Raw genomic sequence first — 20,790 nt, 5'->3', positions numbered from 1 at the left:
TTAAAAAAAAAAAGGGCAACAGAAAATACCCTCCTAAAACTAATCGTACTAGTATGTAATCTAGGTTGTAGTACATAAGATCAATAAACAAATTATACTACTACAAAGAACAAATTGGTGGTTGCCAGAGGGGAGAGGAGTAGGTTGATGGGTGAAATGGGTGAAGTTATGGAATGAATAAGTCCCAGGGATGAAAGGTACAGCATAGGGAATACATAATATATGGTAACAGATTGTAGCTACATTTGTGGTGAGCATAGCATAATATATAAAGTTGTCAAATTATTATGTTGTATACCTAAAAGTGAGGTGCTATTATGTGTCAACTATATTTTAATTAAATAAAATTAAAAATTAAATACCATTTACAGACTTGTGATGTCTAGTACTGCATGTTAGAAGCTTAGGAGTTGCCACTCCATCCTAAAGACAAGTAAAAGGCTGAATGGACTGAAAAATGAGCGCTTTCTAGATCTGTTAAGAGATGGAAGATACAGGTCAAACTACTATCTCCAAGACTGGAGAGACCAATAGGCAAAACAGAAAGTTCTGGCTTACCAAAGCAGAGACTCACAAGGAAAACACCTACAGGAAACAGTGCTGAGGTGGGAAAGCCTGAATTGTAATTGATGAATACTTGGATGCTTGGTATGGACAAGTGGATGTTAAAAATTCCAGGAGGACCCAGTCATAGGGGACCCTCCAAAATACTGTGAGATTTATTTCCAAGAGTATAACCAGGTTCCTACGGAAGATAATGAAAAAAGTCCTTGTGCTTCCAGCAAAGGGAGAGGAAAAGAACCATTTTGAAATACTGTTAGTACTGTGTTCTTCTTAAGGCCTGACTTCAGGGATAACTAGTTAATCAGAGCATAATCCACTGGGATATTATCAGAGCCTAATTGACCTGGAAAAAACAACATACCCAACTTCTGCTCACTCTAGTCATGCTGTCCCACCTAAGGTTGGGGAGAATGAGAAATGAGAAATGAGAAACATTTGCGAGGTGCAAAAACCAGAGGCACAAATTCACTAAAGGACTGATACCTAATTGTAGAACTATGAAACACTTCCCCACCCCCCAAATCTCATCACTATATTACTAAAGGACATTTAAAACATTTCCTTTTTTTGTGGAGAAAGAGGAACCTCTTGCACTGTTGGTTGGAATGCAAATTGGTACAGCCACTGTGGAAAACGAGATGGAAGTTCTTCAAAAAGATGTAAATAGAGGCTACATGCACCCTGATGTTTATAGCACCATTATCTACAATACCCAAATTCTGGAAACAGTCCAAATGTCCATCAACTGATAAATGGATTAAGATGTGGTATAGACACACACACACACACACAAGTATTACCCATAAAAAACAATGAAAACTTGTCATCTGCAATGATGTAGATGAAACTACGGAGTATTATGCTAAATGAAAATGAAATAAGTCAGTCAGAGGAGGACAAATACCATTATGATTTCACTCATATGTGGAATTTAGGAAACAAATGAGTATAGAGGGAAAAAAAAAGAGGCAAACCAAGAAACAGACTCTCAACTTTAGAGAATAAACTGATGGTTACCAGAGGGGAGGTGAGTGGAGGGATGGGTAAAATAGGTGATGGGGATTAAGGAGAGCACCTCTGATGAGCACTGGGTGTTATACGTAACTGCTGAATCACTAAATTGCTTACCTGAAACTAATATTACATTGTATATTAGCTAACTGGAATTTAAATAAAAATATAAAAAAAATCTAAAAAGGAAACCCAGTTCCTTTCATCTAATACATAATGTATGGCTATCAAGAATAAAAAATTACAAGGCATACTAAAAGGCAAAAACAGAATTTTAAAAGACAAAGCAAACATCATAACCAGACATGGCAGGGATTTTGGAATTTTCAGATCAGAATTTAAAACTACAATTAATATGTTAAGGGTTGTAATGGATAAAGTAGATAGAATGCAGGAATAGATGGGTAATGTAAGCAGAAAGAATCCAATGAAAGAACTAAAAAGAAATGCTAGGCATGAAAAAACATTGATCAGTAATGAAGAAATACCTTTGGTGGGCGCATTAGTAGACTAGACACAGCTGAGAAAAGAATTTCTGAGCTAGAGGGTATATCAATAGAACCCTTTAAAACTGCAAAGCAAAAAGAACAAAGACTGAAAACAAAATAAAATATCCAGGGACTGTGGGACAACTACAGAAGGTATAACATATGTGTAATTGGAATAACAGAAGAGAGAAAATAACAAAAGAAATACTTGAAAAAATAATGTTTGAGAATTTCTCCAAATTAATGTCAGACACCAAACCATAGATTCAGGAAGCTCAGGGAACTTCAAGTAGGATAAATACAAAAATGAAAACCAAAAAAACCCAAACTACACCTATGCATATAATTTCAAACTACAGAAAATTAAAGAAAAAGAATCCTGAAAAGTGTCAGAGAAAAAAGTAAAACAAAACCCTTCCATAAGGAGGAACAAAGACAAGAATTATACCTGACTTTACCTCAGAAGCCATGTAAGCAGGAAGAAAGTAGAAGGAAATACTTAATTGTTGCAAGAAAAGAACAACCAACTCAGAATTCTGTACTGTGAAATTATCCTTTTAAAAGTGCAGGAGAAATAAAGGCTTCTCAAATAAAAATTGAGGTTATTTGTTGCCAGTAGATCTCCTTGCAAAAAATGTTACAAGAAGTTCTTTAGAGAAAAGGGAAATAATGTAGGTCCTTACATAGAGCGTAAAAGATGGAATAAGTGAAAGTAAAATAAAAACTTATTTTTCTTATTCTTAGCTGATCTGACATATAAGTTTGTTCAAAATTATAATATATTCAGTTATATATAAAAATATAATATATTCAGTTATATATGCTTATGTATATATCTTATGTGTATATATATATGCTTATATATAAGTGAAATGAGTGACAGCAATAATACAAAGGATGGGAGGAAGGAATTAGGATAATTTTATTATAAGGTATTCACACTATTTGTGAAACAGTGTAGTGTCATTTGAAAGTGGACTTGGGTTAATTGTGAATGTATACTGTAAACTCTAGGAAAACCACAAAAATAGTAAAACAAGAAGTATAGTCAATATGCTAAGAAAGGAGAAAAAAATTGAATGATATATAAGCCTCAATTAAACAAAAGCAGAAAAAGCAAAAGATAAAAATAGGAATGAAGAACAGCAAAAATTGGAAAAATATTCAATATGGTAGGCATTAATCCAGCTATATTAATAATCACTATGAATGTCAATGGTCTAAATGCACCAATTAAAAGACAGAGATTGTTAAGATTCCCAACTATATATTGTCTAGAAGAGACCCACTGTAAACATAAAGGTTCATATAGGTTAAATGTAAATGGATATAGAAAAACATACCATGCTAACATTCATCAAAAAAAGGAGGAGTAATTGTATTAGTTTCAGGCAATTATCCATGCTAAAGAAAGATATTTATAAGGATAAAGGGTCAATTCCCCAAGAGTACATAATGATCTTAACGTGCATGCACCTAACAACACAGTGTCAAACTTTGTGAGGTAAAAACTAAAAACTGCAAAGAGAAATAAGTCCACTATTGTACTTAAAGACTACAATACCACCTTGTCAAAAATGGATAGATAGATGAGTATCTGAGCAGAAAATGAGTAAGGACAAACTTGAACTCAACAACTCCATCAAACAACTGGGTATAACTGACATCTATAAACTACTTCATCCAATAATGATGGAGTATACATTCTTCTAAAGCTCATGTGAAACTTTCACCAAGGTAGACTTTCTGGGTCATAACACATACCTTAACGAATTTAAAAGGATAGAAATCCTACAGTGTCTACTTTCAGACCACAATGGAATTAAACTAAAAATCAGGAACAGAGAAATGACTGGAAAATCCCAGAATATGTAGAGAATAAACAGCATGTTTTAAATAACACTTGGGTCAAAGAAGAAATATCCAGAGAAAATTTGAAATATTTTGAAGTAAGTAAAAGTGAAAGGGGATAGAGGAATTGTCAAACAGGTGAAGGGGATTAAGGAGTACAAATTTCTAGTTATCATACAAATAAGACAAAGAAATGAAAATTTTAAGAAATAGTAGAGAGAGAGTGTAAGGAGGAGAGGGAGAGATAGAAGGAGAGAGAGAAACTAAACTTTGAAATTCAGATAAAGCAGGGCTTACAGGGAAATTTAGAGCATCTAATACAAATATTACAAAAATAAAGATCTTAAATCAATCATCTGAATTTCTACCTTAAGAAAATAGAAAAATAAAAATAAAATAAATTCAAAATAAGCAGAATTGAAATAAGAAACAATGAGAGAAGAATAAATGAAATGGAAAATTGGCAATTAATAGAGAAAATCTATAAAACCAAAACTAGGTCTTTGATATTATAAATAAAAATGATAAGTCTCTAGCCAGGCTAAGAAAAAAAGAGAAGATACAAATTACTAATATTAGAAATAAAAGAGGACATCACTACAGTTCCTATGTAAATTAAAAAGACAAGAATACTTTGAACAACTCCATACCCGTAAATTTGATAACCTAGATGAAATGGACCATTATTTTAAAAATCCAATCTGCCAAAACTCACATAAGAAGAAATAGACAATCTAGATAGGCCTATTAACTTCTATTAAGGAAATTAAGTCAAAGATTAATAATCTTCCAAACAGGAAGCACCAGACTTGGATGTATCCATAGTGAATTCTACCAAACATTTAAGGAAGAAATTGCTTCAATTCTCTATAATCTCTTAAAGAATATGCAGAGGAAATACTTCTAAACTCATTCTATTAGGCTGGTATTACCCTAAGGCCAAACAAAGCAAAGACAATGGAAGAAAAAAACACAAAACTACACACCACTGTCTGCAAAAATCCTCAACAAAATATTAGCATATTGAATCCAATAATGTGTAAAAAAATTATACACTATGACCAAGTAGGATTAATCCTGGATATGCATGGCAGGTTCAACATTTCAAAATCAACTAATATTTTTCATCACAGGCAAAGAAAGAAAAGTCACATGATCATATCAATAGGTGCAGATCAAGAATTTGACAAAATCCTAGACCCATTTGTGATCAAAATTCAGTAAACTAGAAATAGTGTGGACACAAGGGAAATGTCCTTAACGTGATTAAAAAAAAAAAAAACCTATAAAAACCTACAGGTAACATATTACTTAATGGTGAGAAACTCAAAGCTTTCTTAGTAAGATCATGTATGGTATCCCCTCTCACCACTCCTTTTCAACACTGTACTGGAAATTTTAGCTAATGCAATAGGACAAGAAAAGGAAATAAAAGGTATACAAACTGGGAAGGAAAAAACAGAACTGCCTTTGTTTATAGATGACATGGGTCAACTATTTAAAAACAATCGAAATAATCATCAATAAAAAAGCCTTCTGGAACTAATAAGTGATTTTAGCAGGGTTGCAGAATACAAAGTTAATATACAAAAGCCAATTATTTTCCTATACACGAGCAAGAAACAACTGAAACTTGAAATTAAAAGACGATACCAGTTACATTAGTAGTCCTCAAATGAAAAACATATAATCTAAAAGAAATCTGTATAATAGCTATATAAGGAAAACTATCACTCAATGAAATCAACAAAGAACTAAATAAAGTTCCTATCCCATGTTCATGAATAAGAAGACTGAATATTGTCAGAATGTCAGTTCTTTTCAGCTTGATCTGTAGATTCCACGGCATTTTGAATAAAAATTCCAGCAAATTATTTAATGGATATCTATAGACTGATTCTAAAGCTTCTATGAAGAGGCAACAGATTCAAAAGAGTCAACACAACACTGAAGCAGAATGAAGTTAGAGGACTTATAGTAACAGACTCCAATTCTTAATATAAAGTTATAGTAATCAATATAGTGTAGTATTGGTGAAAAAAACAGCAAATAAATGAATGGAAGAGAACAGAGAGGCCAGAAATGTAGACACACTTAAATATAGTCAACTAATTTTTGACAAAGGAGCAGAAGCAATATAACAGAGCAAAGACAGTCTTTTCAACAAATGGTTACTGGAATAACTGGACATCTACGTGCAAAAAAATGAAATCTAGATAAAGACTTTACATCCTTCTCAAAAGTTAACACAAAATGCATCATAGAAAAAATGGAAAACATCTGTACTCTCTCATTTCTTATGATACCTTTAGTTTTGTCACTTTTTTGGGGGGGTATTTTATAACTTCCTTAGAATTTTATCTCTGAGATATCTGTGAGGTCTAATTTGAAGCAGAATCCCTTGAGAGATGACTTACTTCTGTCAATTGCTTAGGACATTTTCAACCCAAAGCTACTTTGAATTTTCCCTTGTTTGATAATTTTCATACTGCACAAGTAGTCCCAACATGAGCCATCACAAGGTTATGATATAGAAGGGAGAACAGCTGGACTTAACTCCCTTCCAAAGCTTCCAAGGCTAAGGAGACACCTGAAGGATGATTCTTAAAAAATACATGGGGGGCGCCTGGGTGGCTCAGTGGGTTAAGCCGCTGCCTTCGGCTCAGGTCATGATCCCAGGTCCTGGGTTCGAGCTCCACATCGGGCTTTCTGCTCAGTGGGAAGCCTGCTTCCTCCTCTCTCTCTCTGCCTGCCTCTCCGCCTACTTGTGATTTCTCTCTGTCAAATAAATAAATAAAATCTTTAAAAAAAAATACATGGAGTTGATCCTGTGCTCTAGATGTTATGATCTGTAAATAAATCAAAACTGCATAGAATTGCTATGCTCTGTCCAAGGATCTGAAGATACCGTAAGGAACTTGAAACATATTATTCAGGTTGTGTATTATATGACTCATGATGAATGGGTCTCAACTATGATAAAACTCTTATGAGGCTTATAATATATAGCAAACTATACTCGCTGGGTGAGGAAAGGTGTCAGCTTCTCTGCCTGAAGGTGGTCATTCACCCCAAGTCTGTCTCACTTGTCTTTTGTAACCTGGTGTACTTCCTCTGATTTTGAATCTGGATGTTGTACCTGAAGTTTTGTAGAACTGACCCAAGAAAATGTACATGCTGTGTATGTTTTATTTCCTATCCTATTTTTTTTAAAAATTGTGGTAAAATATACACACTACAAAATTTATCATTTTAGTTAATTCTAAGTGCATAGTTCATTGGCTTAATATTAAAGTTATTGTGCAACCATCATCACTGTCCATCTCCAGAACTTTTTTGTCGTGCTATACTGATCCTCTGTGCCCATTAAACAATAACTTCCTGTTCTACCCTTCCAGCCCCTGGTAACCATGTTCTACTTTCTATGTATTTGGCTATTCTAGATACCTCATATAAGTGAAATGAGAATTTGTCCTTTTTGTGTTTGGCTTATTTCACTCAGCATGTGTCCAAGATTTATTCATGTTGTGTCATATATTAGCAGCTCATTCATTTTTAAGGCTAATATTCCATTGTATGTGTATAACACATTTTGCTTAACCATTCATCTGTCAATGGACTTTAAGTAGCTTCCACGTTTTTGCTATTGTGAATAACGCCACTATGAACACTGGTATATAAGGATCTGTTCAAGTCTCTGCTTTCAGGTGCTTTGGGTGTATACCAAGAAGTGGAATTACTTCACCATATGGTAATTCTTTTTAATTTTTTTGAAAAACTGCAATACTGCTTTGAACAATGGCTACATCATTTTACATTCTCACCAGCAATGCACAAGTGTTCCAATTTTCCACAATCTTACCAACACTTGTTTGTTTATAATAGCTATCCTCATGGGTGTGAGATAGTATCTTACTGTGGTTTTGATTAACAAATCTCCAATGATTAGTGTTGTTGAACACCTTTTCATGTGCTTATTGGCCTTTGTATATCTTTTTTGGAGAAATATTTATTCATTTTTAAATTGGGGTTTTTTGTGTGGGAGTTCTTTATATATTCTGGATATTAAATCCTTATCAGATATATGATTTGTAAAAGCTTTCTCCCATTTTGCCATTTTACTTTGTTGATAGTTTCCTTTGAGGCACAAAGGTTTTAATGCTGATAAGGTCCAATTAAAAGCCTCTTTTTTGTTGTTGCCAGTAATGTTGGTGTCATATTCTAGAAAACCACTGCCAATTCTAATGTCATGAGGCTTTTCCTAGTGGTTTTTTTTTTTTTCTATGAGTTTTATAATATTAGTTCTTACATTTAGGTCTTTGATACATTTTGAGTTGATTTTAGTATATTTTGTTAGGTAAGGGGGAAACTTCATTCTTTTGCCAATGGATATCCAGTTCTCCCAGTATCATTTGTTGAAGACTGTCTTTATCCTTACTGAATTGTCTTGGTACCCTTCTCAAAAATCATTTGACCTTATAGGAAAAAGTTTATTTCTGGGCCTCTCTATTCTATCCCATTGGCCTAAAAATCTGACTTAATCCTAGTACAACTTTTTTGATTATTGTAACCTTGCAGTCAGTTTGGTATCAGGGAGCAGGAGTCTTCCTGCTTTGTTGTTTTTTCCAAGGTTGTTTTGTCTCTTTGGGACCCCTAGAGAGTCCATATAAATTTTAGGATGGATTTTTCTATTTCTGCAAAAAGTTATGTTGCTGTATTTTGATAGGGATTGAATTAAATCTGCAAATTGCTTTGGATAGTATTCACATCTTAACAATATTATTTTCCAAACCATAAACAACGAACTTATGTCCATTCATTTAAATCTTCCTTAATTTCTGTCAGCAAAATTTTAGTTTTCAGTGTACACGTCTCTCACGTCCTTGATTAAGTTAATTACTAAGTATTTTATTCTTTCTGATGCAATTTTAAGTTGAATTGTTTTCAAAATTTCCTTTTTGCATCTTTCATTGTTATGAATGGGAACACAACTGATTTTTGCATATTGATTATATATCTTTAACTCTGCTGAATATAGGTATTGGTTCTAATTGGGTGTGTGTGTATGTGAGAGAGAGAGAGAGAGAGAGAGAGAGTGTGTGTGTGTGTAGAATTGTTAGGTTTTCTACAAATAAGATCAAGACAAACAGATAAATTTACTTCTCCCTTCCTAATTTAGAAACCTTTTATTTCTTTTTCCTGCCTAATGTTTTGGCTACAATTTCTAATAGTATGTTTAATGAAAGTAGCAAAAGTGTGCATCCTGCTCTTATTCTTACTTTGGAGCAAAAGTTTTGTCTCTCACCATTATGATGTTAACTGTATGTTTTTAAATATAAGCCTTAATTATGTTAAGGCAGTTTCCTTCTATTCCCAGTTTATTGAGTTTCATTAATATGAAAACATGCTGAATTTTGTCAAATGCTTTTTCTGTATGTGGTATATTTCATTGATTGCTTTTCATATGTTGAAACCATCTTTGCATTCTAGGGATATATTTCACTTGCTCATGGTATATATTCCTTTTAATAAACTGCTGAATTTGTTTTGCTAGCATTTTGTTGAAGATTTTTACATCAATGTTCATAAAGTATACTGGTCTATAGTTTTCTTGCAGTTCTTTGTTGGGCTTTGGTATCAAGGCAGTGCTGATCCCATAGAATTAGTTAGGAAGTATTTCCTTTTTTTCCCATTTTTTGGAAGAGTCTGAAAAGGACTGGTGACTGTTTTCCTTTAAATGTGTGGTATAGTTCTCCAGTGAAGCCATCTAGTACAGTCATTTTATTTTAGGTTAAGTTTTTGATTACTGAATCAAACTCATTATTAATTACAGATTTATATGGATTTTCTATTTTTTTTTTCCTGATTCTATCTGAGTAGGTTTTGTGTTTTTAGGAATTTTTCCATTTTATCTAGGGTATCCAATTTATTGACATACAGTTGTTCATGGTATTCTCTTATAGTCCTTTTTATCTCTATAGAGTTGGCTGTAATGTCCTCATTTTTGTTTCTGAGTATAGTAATTTGAGTCCATCTCCTTTTTTTCTTGGTCAATATAGCTAAAAATTTCAGTTTTGTTGATTCTCAAAGAGTCAATATTTAAACTGATTTTTCTTTATTATTGCTCCATTTCTATTTTCTTTCTTTCTGCCTTAATCTTTATTTTCTTCCATCTGCTAGCTTTGGATTTAATTTGTTCTTTTGTCAAGTTCCTTAAATTTTAATGTTATGTAGTTGTTTCTGAGATCCTTTTTTTTTTTTTTTAAAGCTTTTATTTATTTGTTAGAAAGAGAGCGAGCAAGTGAGCACAAGCAAGGGGGAGTGACAGGTAGAGTGAGAAGCAGGCTCCCCACTGAGCAAGGAGCCCAGTGCGGGATTCAATCCTAGGACTCTGGGATCATGACCTGCCCCAAAGGCAGATGCTTAACCAACTGAACCACCCAAGCATCTCATGAGATTTTTTTTTTTAATGTAAAAAACAAGGGTTTTCTTTCTTAACCCATTTACAGCTATAAGATTCCCTGTTAGCATTGCTTTCTGTGAATCACTTAAATTTGGTAGAAGACACAAAGCCAGAAGACAGTGGAAAAATATTTTTTAAAGTGCTGAAAGAAAATGACTGCCAATCCAGAATTCTGTATCTAGTGAAAATATCCTTCAGGAATGAAGGTAAAATGAAGATATTTCCAGAAGAAGGAAAGTTATTAGAAGGTTATGTCAGCATACTTGCTCTCAGCCAATAACAGCACAACAGTGATCAACACTTAAATAAGACTTATGAATTAGTTGTTGTTCTAAGCAATTTATATGAATTCACCTAAACCAAAAATGTTAGTACTATTAACATCCTCATATGTAGAAGAGGAAAAAAATCCCTCAAAAATGTTAAGTAGCTAGTAAACAGTAGAGCCAGAATGGAACCCAAGCAGTCTGGCTTCAGAGAAGATGGTCTTAAGTATTACTTGATACTATCTTGTAACTGACTTGCACAAAAAAACTGGAGGATATTTCATCACACAGATGAAAACCATTTTAAACAGATTTAGTAATTTAAAAAGATGTTTTTATTTAATGCTACTGTCTAGAGATAAAAATAGGAAGGCAAGATAACAATTTTGATATATTACTTTGAAAAAAAATTCTATAGAATTAGGATGAAACACTGATTTATCAACAGTAATTATAACAATAAACATTTTTTGAGTTCTTACTACGTGTCAATTGTTTTGGAATCTGAGGATATAAAAATGAATAAGAGAAAAGTTCCTGTTCTTAGGGATTTCATACAAATTAGGCGATACAAATAAGTACATAATTACAAATATAGCATGTGCTATAATAGAAGCATGTACAAAGCTCAAAGTACATACAAGGTGAAAATGCTGTAGAAAGGAAGCATCGATATAATCATGGCTGTTTTAAAATGATAATTTTTAAAAAGACCTAGAAAATGTTCACAAAAAAATGAACATTTGGGAAAATATTCCAATTTCTTATGTATAACTCACATAGACTACTCTCTCTGTTTTAAATTTGTAAATAAACTCTGAGTTTAGTCAGCAATGAACAGAAAAAAAAAGCCAAAAGAATCTGTTACCATGTTGCATATTTACTTTAATTTTCAAAGCCTTCAGCATAAAGATGATGGACTTATTCCAAAGTACTTAGAATCAACTCCTGCTGATTAATTTTCCATTCACTCAGCAGTCCAGTCCTCAGCGATTATGTGGATTCAGAAGGGAGAAGAGGAATTAATCCAGGAAAATCTTTCAAGAAAACAAAAAGTGCTATTTCTATATTGGATCAAGAAAGCTCTAAAGAGTTACTTTAACAGCTGCAAAGAATGATTTCTCCAGCTAAACTGTGGGATCCTTAAAATGAGGACCATGTCTTAATTTTCTTTCTATCCTTAGTATCCCTGATGGTTAATATGGGGCCTAGCAAACAGAGTATTATTACGTTTGCTGAATTAGATTTTTATTACAAAAAGAGAAGTTCAATTTTTTCTTGACTATATCCTTGCATGCCAAGAAAGAGTTCTTTTATGTTCAAAGGCAGTACTTAATTCCATAGAGAAAAGGGATCAAATGTGACCCTTGACCTCAGAAGTATAGGTAATATTAGTTAAAAAAAAGAGAAGCATAGGGGCATCTGAGTAGAACAGTCGACTGAGTGTCTGACTCTCACTCTTGGCTCAGATGTGATCTCAGGGTCATGAGATCAAGCCCCATGTTGGGCTCTGTGATCAGCATGGAGTCTGCTTGTGTTTCTCTCTCCTTCTTTCTGTGCCCTTCCCCACTATACTCTCTGGAAAAAAAAAAATAAATCTTACAAAAAAAAAATAAAGAACAGCATGAAAGAATCAATGTAAGTTACTTAAAGATCAGCATGGACTTTTACATTTAAAATTTCTACATGTTATTGTAATTCATTTTTGCTCTTACTTAAATTAAATGTTATAGTACCTGTAATAGCAAAAAGAATATAGTAACTAATGACCAATTCACATTTTCCTGTAGTTGTGCTTCAAGTGTCTGCTATTAATGGGATATAAACCCTGTCTAAGTAACAGAAAAGGCATTATGATTCATATTCCATGTGTTATGTAGATATACTTAGTTTTGTATTCATATTGCACACAGGATGAATAAATGGTTATACGTAATGATTATGAAACCATGCAATTATAAAGTTGCTGTGTATTTTTAGCTTGCTCTGAGATCCACTATTATTCAATGGTCATTAAATCAACAAATTCTCACTGAGTTGATAGGTCTGTCTTTAATTTAAATGATGTATGTTGTCATCATTAAAGGAGATTTTAATCTAACAGTTAGTAAAACAATAACATCACACAGGGAATGGATGTCAACATCTATGTCAATAAAGGCATAGTGTTAAATATACTAACATATACTACCAATATATTATTAATCCAGCTTCTTTTTATGACCATACATGAATATGCCTATTTACAAATTCCTAACATGAGAATAACTTATTGAAAAAAACCCTCTACTGTTTTGTTTTATTAAATTAGCATTTGATGACAATTAATGAATGTTAACTGATGATTATAAATAATCACACACAAAAATAATTTTACATCTTAGTAAACTGGACTCTTTGGGTTAGGACTGACACCTTTTAGCAAATTATAATATTTTCTAAAAGTTTAAACATAATATGTAAAAAAAAAACTTGAAGGAAAATGGTCAAGATTTACATAGACAGGATACTAAGACTCTTAACTCTGGGGAAAAAAAGGGAGCAAATTTAGGTGTTATTAACTGAAGTTTCTTGCATTCATCAGTCTACTGTAGTGATTAGTGGTATGGAATTAATTTTCTTTGCAACATGTTAATGACTTTCTTACCTAGAGAGCATGCCCAGAGGTGTAACATTAAGTGATCCCATCAGCATTGCCAGGGCCATCCCTGGCGCTTCCCGTTCTATTACTTCTTTTGTGGCCTGAAATTAAAGATTAAATAGCAGACTGAGTGAAAGTAGCCAAAAAGAAGGAAGGCAGAGTAGTAAAATTAACTTAAAAATAATTATAAATCGTGCTTCCTATAGACCATACTTTGTAGTTCCCCAAACATTGTTTTTAAGATATCAAGACTCAGTTCTTTGGGACCAGTGAATAAAAGCTAAGAACCAGGATATCCAGGGAACTTTATATATTAGCAGACCCTTCTTATCTCTTATAACTCGGAGGTTTTTGATGCTAAGTCTCATCTAATAACCTAAATTTTAAGATGTAGCCTTAGATTGCTATAATAGCACAACTGATTTTCATAGAGCAAGAAATAGGGTACTTTTTGAACATTACCTATGAAATAATTAATCCCTAAAACCTGAGATCATTTTGTGTCTCTCCCATCTCTATGATTTTATGATATAATCATTAAAGCGAACTCAGGAAGTCACCATGTCAACTTTCTCACGTATTGGGTAGAAGAAAACTCAATTTACCATCTTCTATATTTTCAATACAAATTACATATCTTGTTATATTAAAAAAGAATCAACGAAGTGATAGGCTTTCACTATACAACATTAAGTTTTAAGATAGGGCGTTCTCAAGACAAGTGTGGTTAAACCTGAAATAAGAGAATGAAGACAGGAAAATTTAATTTTCTAAAGGTCAATCAAAATAGGTATATATTTATATTGTGATGGTAAAGATATGCTTTAGGCTAAAAGTTATGCATGAAATACATGATCGAATCCATTCCTAATTCTCTATTACTATAGATGTTAACAGGTTACAATAATTGGGAGCAATATAGGAAGAAAGCTTGCAAAATAAACTATTCCAGTAAGTAAGAAGAAAGATAAATGAAATAAAAGGCAAATTATGGACGAATATAGAGAAAGGTTGATTTTTTAAGTATTTTATTAGAAGTAGTAGGATAGTATTAAATAAGATTGTAGTGCTGGGCAAAATTTAGGTTAAGGACTTGGCAAACTAAAACGCTTCAAGTATGTGTTAGATGCTGGTCAATCTTATAAATTTTTAAGATGCATATAAATTAGTTATTAATACCTTATAATTATATAGAATAAAGAATTACCAGAATTAATGTGGTCTATTGGTCCAATGAATCCCAGCATAATGCAGAATTTAACAATGGCAGAAATTCTAAAGAAATACTAACACAGGGAGGGGAGGAATAGAGTGGCTGGGTGATGGACCTTGGGAAGGGTATGTGCTATAGTGAGTGCTGGGAATTGTGTAAGACTGAGGATTCACAGACCTGTACCCCTGAAGCAAGTAATACATTATATGTTAATAAAAATAATTTTTAAAAAGGAAATTTTAACACTACCATTTTGATTTTCATTAAAACCTGCCTTAAAAATAGAAAGTTTTTAAATTCTCTAAGAGATTCTTAAATTCCTAAGTTTGGGAGTTAATTCCTTTCATTTAAATATATAGCTAAGAAATGTCAAGCTAGCATTATACAGAACCTATTGTTTTCCAAATTAAAATTATCTGGTATGATTTTGAGGTCTCCTGAGAAGTAACATTATTCCTTTATTACAAACTGCTTTATTGATGTTTATAACTTTTTTAAGAGACTGTAAAATCTTAGCATCTAAAAAATCAAGCCTGTAATATTACTGAGAACAATCTTAAAAGAATTCTTTCAATAGGGCTTGAAAAAGTCACATAAACAATGTTCAACATTTAGTGAATTTGGGATCACGTAAAGATGATGTACTCCAACGTGTATCAGCACACTTTATTTAAGGGCAAATGAAAAAAATATAAAAATAGCTGAGGAGAAGTCTTTGACTTAAATAGATACTTCAAATACCAACATTTAACCATCCATACAACAAATATTTATTAAGCATCTACTATGTACTAGGTATTATTCTAGGCATTGATGTTACAGTAGTGAATAAAACACACTTCAAAGAGTGTGTAAATTCAATGTCACCTACTACATGAAAAAACCGATTGACAAATTACATATGAAAATTACCTACAAGAGATGCAATTCACTAATTTCTATAGATTCTCTAAAAGACACCATCAGATTTGGTCAGGCCACAGTGGTCTACCTAGAATTCCTTTTCTCACTTTCCAAAGAATTGTTTTACTGTATGCAAGTGGATCCAATAAAACGGTTCAGTGAAACTCGTATTTGTATCGGGAAGTGTTTGAGACCATTATATACCGCATTTCTCTTTGATCCTCTTTAGGAAGAGCCATTGGAGAAACTTTCTTAAGTGTCATACCTAGGAATTGGTACTGCCCTGTGCCACCACATTTTTTTTTTTGGTCTTTCTAGAAAATTGTAATGCTTGTGAATCAAGTTACCCTTGAAAACGAGACAAGTCTATGGACACTTTCTAGTACAGAATACAGCTTAATTTCATCTTATTTTTCCTTGCCTTATTTCCCCATATTTATTTTATTAAAAGTTCTGTTGTATTTTGCGTATTTGGGCAAACCATCCTAAATATTTTTCAGAATATTAATGACTGTATGGATGATGGATGGATGGATGAAAAAATGTATTCTTTACACAGAAGTCTTCATCTTTTTCTAAACATAATTTAGGGAGTACAATTAATAATGGTGAACCTTCTAGATAATTTGGGCCTATAGACACAAATTTTCTTTATTTGAGAACATAAAAGGAAAGTATGCACTGTGGTGATGCCATTTAAAAGGCACCAGTGTCCATAGTGGTGAGTGCTGAAGTTGTTTGACTCTTTGTAGGACTAGACACAAATCAACCTCTTTGATAAGATATTCTAAATAATGAATGAAATAATCTTTTTTACATCTACATCAAATATAGCATTTCCATAAAACACCAGAACCCTCCTATTTCCTTTTTAATTTTCTCGTCCTCTAAAGCTGTTTGGTATAACAGAAAGATCACCATCTGTGAAGTCAGACAATGCCAGCACACAGTTAAGCTTCATGAGAGCAAGAGCTGGATGGGTTGCAGTACCTAGCACAGTGCCCAACATACATTATGTATACTCAATACATATTTGTTGAATAAAAGGATGAATAAATGAGCCAACATAGGTTTGAATCCCAGTTCTATTACTCAGTTTCTCTGTGAATTAGGACAAAATATTTAACCTCTTGGAGCTTCAGTGTACTTATGAATAAAATGGAGATAATAATAAAACCTACCTACATTTTATGAGAATTAAATCACCTAGCATAGAATAGGCATTCAATACATGTCAATTCTCTTTATGCCTCTTCTTTCCAATTCTCCTTATATCCTTGCAGTTTTGATTATACCAGTTAGAGAACAGGAACAATACAAAAATCCAGAAACCAAACCTAGAAAACAGTGGTCGAGAAGCAAACATGAGGGGAAAGAGAACGGAGAGCAAGAACCTAAATGTAAGCACACTGGCAAGTGGGGAATAGGGAGTAGAATACTGAAATACTGGATCTAAGGCAATAAGCAACCAAATGAAATGCTGGAATTAGAAGATGGACAGGAGGGTAAGAACTGGGTAAAAACATCTATAAGCTATAAATGAAAAGGTACAAGTAGAAGGCAAAAAGCAAGGGAATAAAAATCAATTTAAAATAAAATGAGAAAACACTATCGAAATTCCTAGAAAATAGAAACAGTAGAATGGTTTTAATAAATGTAGCTTTATCTGTGCCTGTTAATGAATAGATGACATGCATTCATTATCAATAGGGTATTTATAATCAATGGTAAAAAAGAATGCCATTAAAAGTCTGAAATTTTTTCTTAATTAGCTTAAAATTGTTGCTAACTTTCTTATACATTATTTATTTATCAAATTCTTTTTTTCCTTGAGGAATAGCAGAAGTTTATATTCCTACTTCATATATAACCTTTTCTGAACCATTAGAGTTCAAAATAATAAGGTTTAATTGGATTTAGAACATTTCATCTTTAACTTCTAAGTACTTTCTAAACTAGGAAAGTTATAAAATACTTTCTTAACTATGAAACTGCCTATGGAAAATCACTTAATGTGATCTTTTTCTTTTATCAATGACACTTTCCAGGTAACATTAAAGTCCGAAAGTGCCTCAAAGACTGTTCAAATTGCAAAAAAAGCGTGTCATAAACAATGATTTTATAGCCCAGAGAACTTGTCAATGAAATTTAGATCCATTTTAATTTCATAGGGAAACAATCTTAAAAAATGTTATTGCTAACAGGCAATGATATTTAAATGTGTACAAGACACATACTAGCTAAATGTAAATGTGAGAAATTCCTTATACACATAGTGACTTGAAAAACCACTTAGTATAGCACTTTTATTTTTCTAGACATATTTTTGTTAACAGATTATAATCTATATATTAGTATTTATATGCTTGTTACTTGACTATATAAACTTAATAAAATGTCCTAACAATTACTGCACTGCCTTCTACTGATTAAATAATCTTAAACTTTGAAATGCCATCTAATAATGTTACTAATAATGTTATTAATAATATTACTCTATCAAGGTAGGATATGGTTAGAGAAGTGGTCCTCAGTGTTGAGCATGCATCAGAATCTCCTAGATGCCTTGTTAAACACTGACTGCTGGGGCCCACCCAGAGATCAGAGATTTTGATCAGAAAGTGGTTGGGGCCTCAAAATGTACGTTTCTAACAAGTTTCCAGGTTGTGCTTATAATGCTGGTCAAAGGACCACACTTTGAAAAGCACATTGCAGGGCGCCTGGGTGGCTCAGTGGGTTAAGCCGCTGCCTTCGGCTCAGGTCATGATCTCAGGGTCCTGGGATCGAGTCCCACATCGGGCTCTCTGCTCAGCAAGAAGCCTACTTCCCTCTCTCTCTCTCTGCCTGCCTCTCCATCTACTTGTGATCTCTCTCTGTCAAATAAATAAATAAAATCTTAAAAAAAAAAAAAGAAAGAAAAGCACATTGCAGATGGAAGGAATGCCACTTATCTAATCTTCATGATTACCTTATATTCAGCTTTGTAAAGTAGACTGAAATATCTGTGAAGAGTCTTGTGTGTGTGTGTGTGTGTGTGTGTGTGTGTAGTCTTTACTAGAGTAAATATAGACTTACTGAGGAGGTAAATTAGATAAAAGATAGGCAGTTTAATGACAGCCTTAAATTTTCCTTAATTTATTGATTAAAGGGCAAACCCATTAATTTTATTTTACACTTTAAAAAAGAGTTATAATAAACTAACCATTCAGAGCTTGCCTCTATAACTATCCTTTGGTACAAAGAAGCTACCTTTAATAAATTTCTTTTCTCAGGACTATACATGGTGGATAAAACTTGTACATGACTAACTCCTAGGGATATTCACGGAGCACCAGCTATAAATCTACTCCTTTTTTCTCTCATTTAAGAAACAGAGCAGGGGCACCTGGGCGGCTCAGTAGGTTAAGCCTCTGCCTTCAGCTCAGGTCATGATCTCAGGGTCCTGGGATCTAGCCCTGCATGGGGCTCTCTGCTCAGCAGGGAGCCTGTTTCCCCGCCCCCCTTCTCTGCCTGTCTCACTGCCTACTTGTGATCTCTCTCTGTCAAATAAATAAATAAAATCTTAGGGGCGCCTGGGTGACTCAGTGGGTTAAAGCCTCTGCCTTTGGCTCAGGTCATGATCCCAGGGTCCTGGGATCGAGCCCCACATTGAGCAGAGAACCTGCTTCCCCTTCTCTCTCTGCCTGCCTCTCTGCCTACCTGTGATCTCTGTCTGTCAAATAAACAAAAATAAAATAAAAAATAAATAAAAAATAAAATAAAATAAAATAAAAATAAAAATAAAAATAAAATAAAAAATAAAAATAAAAAATAAAAAAAAAATAAAATCTTAAAAAAAAAAAGAAAGAAACAGAGCAGAATGGAAGAGTCACATTATTCTAAGGGCAGACTTGAATTTATTCTAATTAATTAAAATATTCATTTACATATTTTGTTAATTTTAAATTAGTTGGAAACACCTTTCAACGAATCATAACACATCAGTGTATCATAACATGTGACTAAGTGATTGAAGGCTACTGTTACACAGGAGAAGTTGCAACCAGGGAATGAAGGTAGTTATCTCAGTTTTACTTGGAAGATATGATCTTATTTATTTATTTATTTATTTATTTTCCTCAGTTTTTAGCCTTCTTAACTATTTACATCTTCTTCCACTCCTGGACATAGAAAACTTCAAAATGGAGATAATCCCATTTTGTTTTTCAGTTAAAGTTACAGAATGTTTAAATAAAATCTTGATATGATGACAGATCAAAGGAGACAGTTTAATTGTACAGAGGAAACATGAAAGAGTAAAAATTTAAGTACTGCAGCAATGTCATCTTCCTTTCTGTTCAATAAACATATACTTTGCAGTGAGCATGAGATGCCAAGAGTACCACAATTGAAAAACAGTTCCCCATTAAGTGTCACAGAGTTAACATATCACCATACTAAGTAAGGTTCTAATGTTTAAAGATAAGCCTTTCTTGTATAGTATGGCCCATAAAGCAAGCCAACCAATTTATCTAGCTCAACCAAAGGATTTATTTATCTTTTTAAATTATTTTTTAAAAATTTTTATTTATTAGAAAGAAAGAGAGTGAGAGAGAGAGAGCACATGAGAGAGAGCAAGAGGGGTAAAGAGAGCAAGAGAAAGAGAGCAGGGGCAGAAGGAGAGGAAGATAATCAAATTATCAAACAAAAAATCAGGGAACTCAGATGAGAAAATTATTTGTATAACAGATTTTCATGAGAATACTTATCTTCATATTCCACGTGTATGAATAGCAGTACTTTACATCTCATTGCAGGAAAGGTGAAAGAATAGTGATATTTCTATGGATTATTAGTATTTTTTTATATCTGCAATATACATTTATTCATTTTTGGCATTATGTGAAAAACAATAAAGATTATCAAATTAATGTTTGATAAAGAAGAAAAATAACTCACTGTGTAGAAAGAAAAGTTGTAAAGTTTAAAGTGTTGGTTCATATATCTTTTATTTTTATTTTTCTATTTTTAAGAATTTATTTATTTATTTGAAAGAAAGAGAGAGATACTAAGGAAGGAGAAGCAGACTCCCTGCTGAGCAGGGAGCCTGATGTGGGGCTCAAATCCAGGACCCTGGGATCATGAACTGAGCCAAAGGCAGGCACTTAACCAACTGAGCCACCCAAGCACTCCTGCATATGTCTTTTAATCTATATAGGAAAAAATCTTATTCATTCATGCTCCTCAGAAGTGATATATAGATATAGGAAAATATCCTATTTCTCACATCTGAAGAAAGATGAAGTTGAAAGATGATACAATTTGAAATTGTACTAAAAGGGGACTGTCTGGTTAGTCAACTGGTGAGAACATTACCCAGTCTCTATTCTCATGTAGTTAGTAGTGTATAA

At 33.0% G+C, this 20,790-nt stretch overlaps 1 protein-coding gene across 5 annotated transcripts in view; it reads right to left on the bottom strand.

Moving 5' to 3' along the window:
- The window catches only part of GPHN (gephyrin), a 653,508-nt gene that overhangs the window by 282,127 nt on the left and 350,591 nt on the right, over positions 1 to 20,790 (bottom strand). For all 5 annotated transcript variants that reach the window (XM_047739307.1, XM_047739308.1, XM_047739309.1 and 2 more), the window contains one exon: positions 13,291 to 13,385. In XM_047739307.1, the coding sequence (XP_047595263.1) occupies positions 13,291 to 13,385 (95 nt within the window). The remainder of the gene's footprint in view (positions 1 to 13,290; positions 13,386 to 20,790) is intronic.

This window comes from Lutra lutra, chromosome 7 (assembly GCF_902655055.1).
Source record: "Lutra lutra chromosome 7, mLutLut1.2, whole genome shotgun sequence".
NCBI classification, from domain to species: Eukaryota; Metazoa; Chordata; class Mammalia; order Carnivora; family Mustelidae; genus Lutra; species Lutra lutra.
This window is presented reverse-complemented; position numbering and strand designations above follow the sequence as displayed.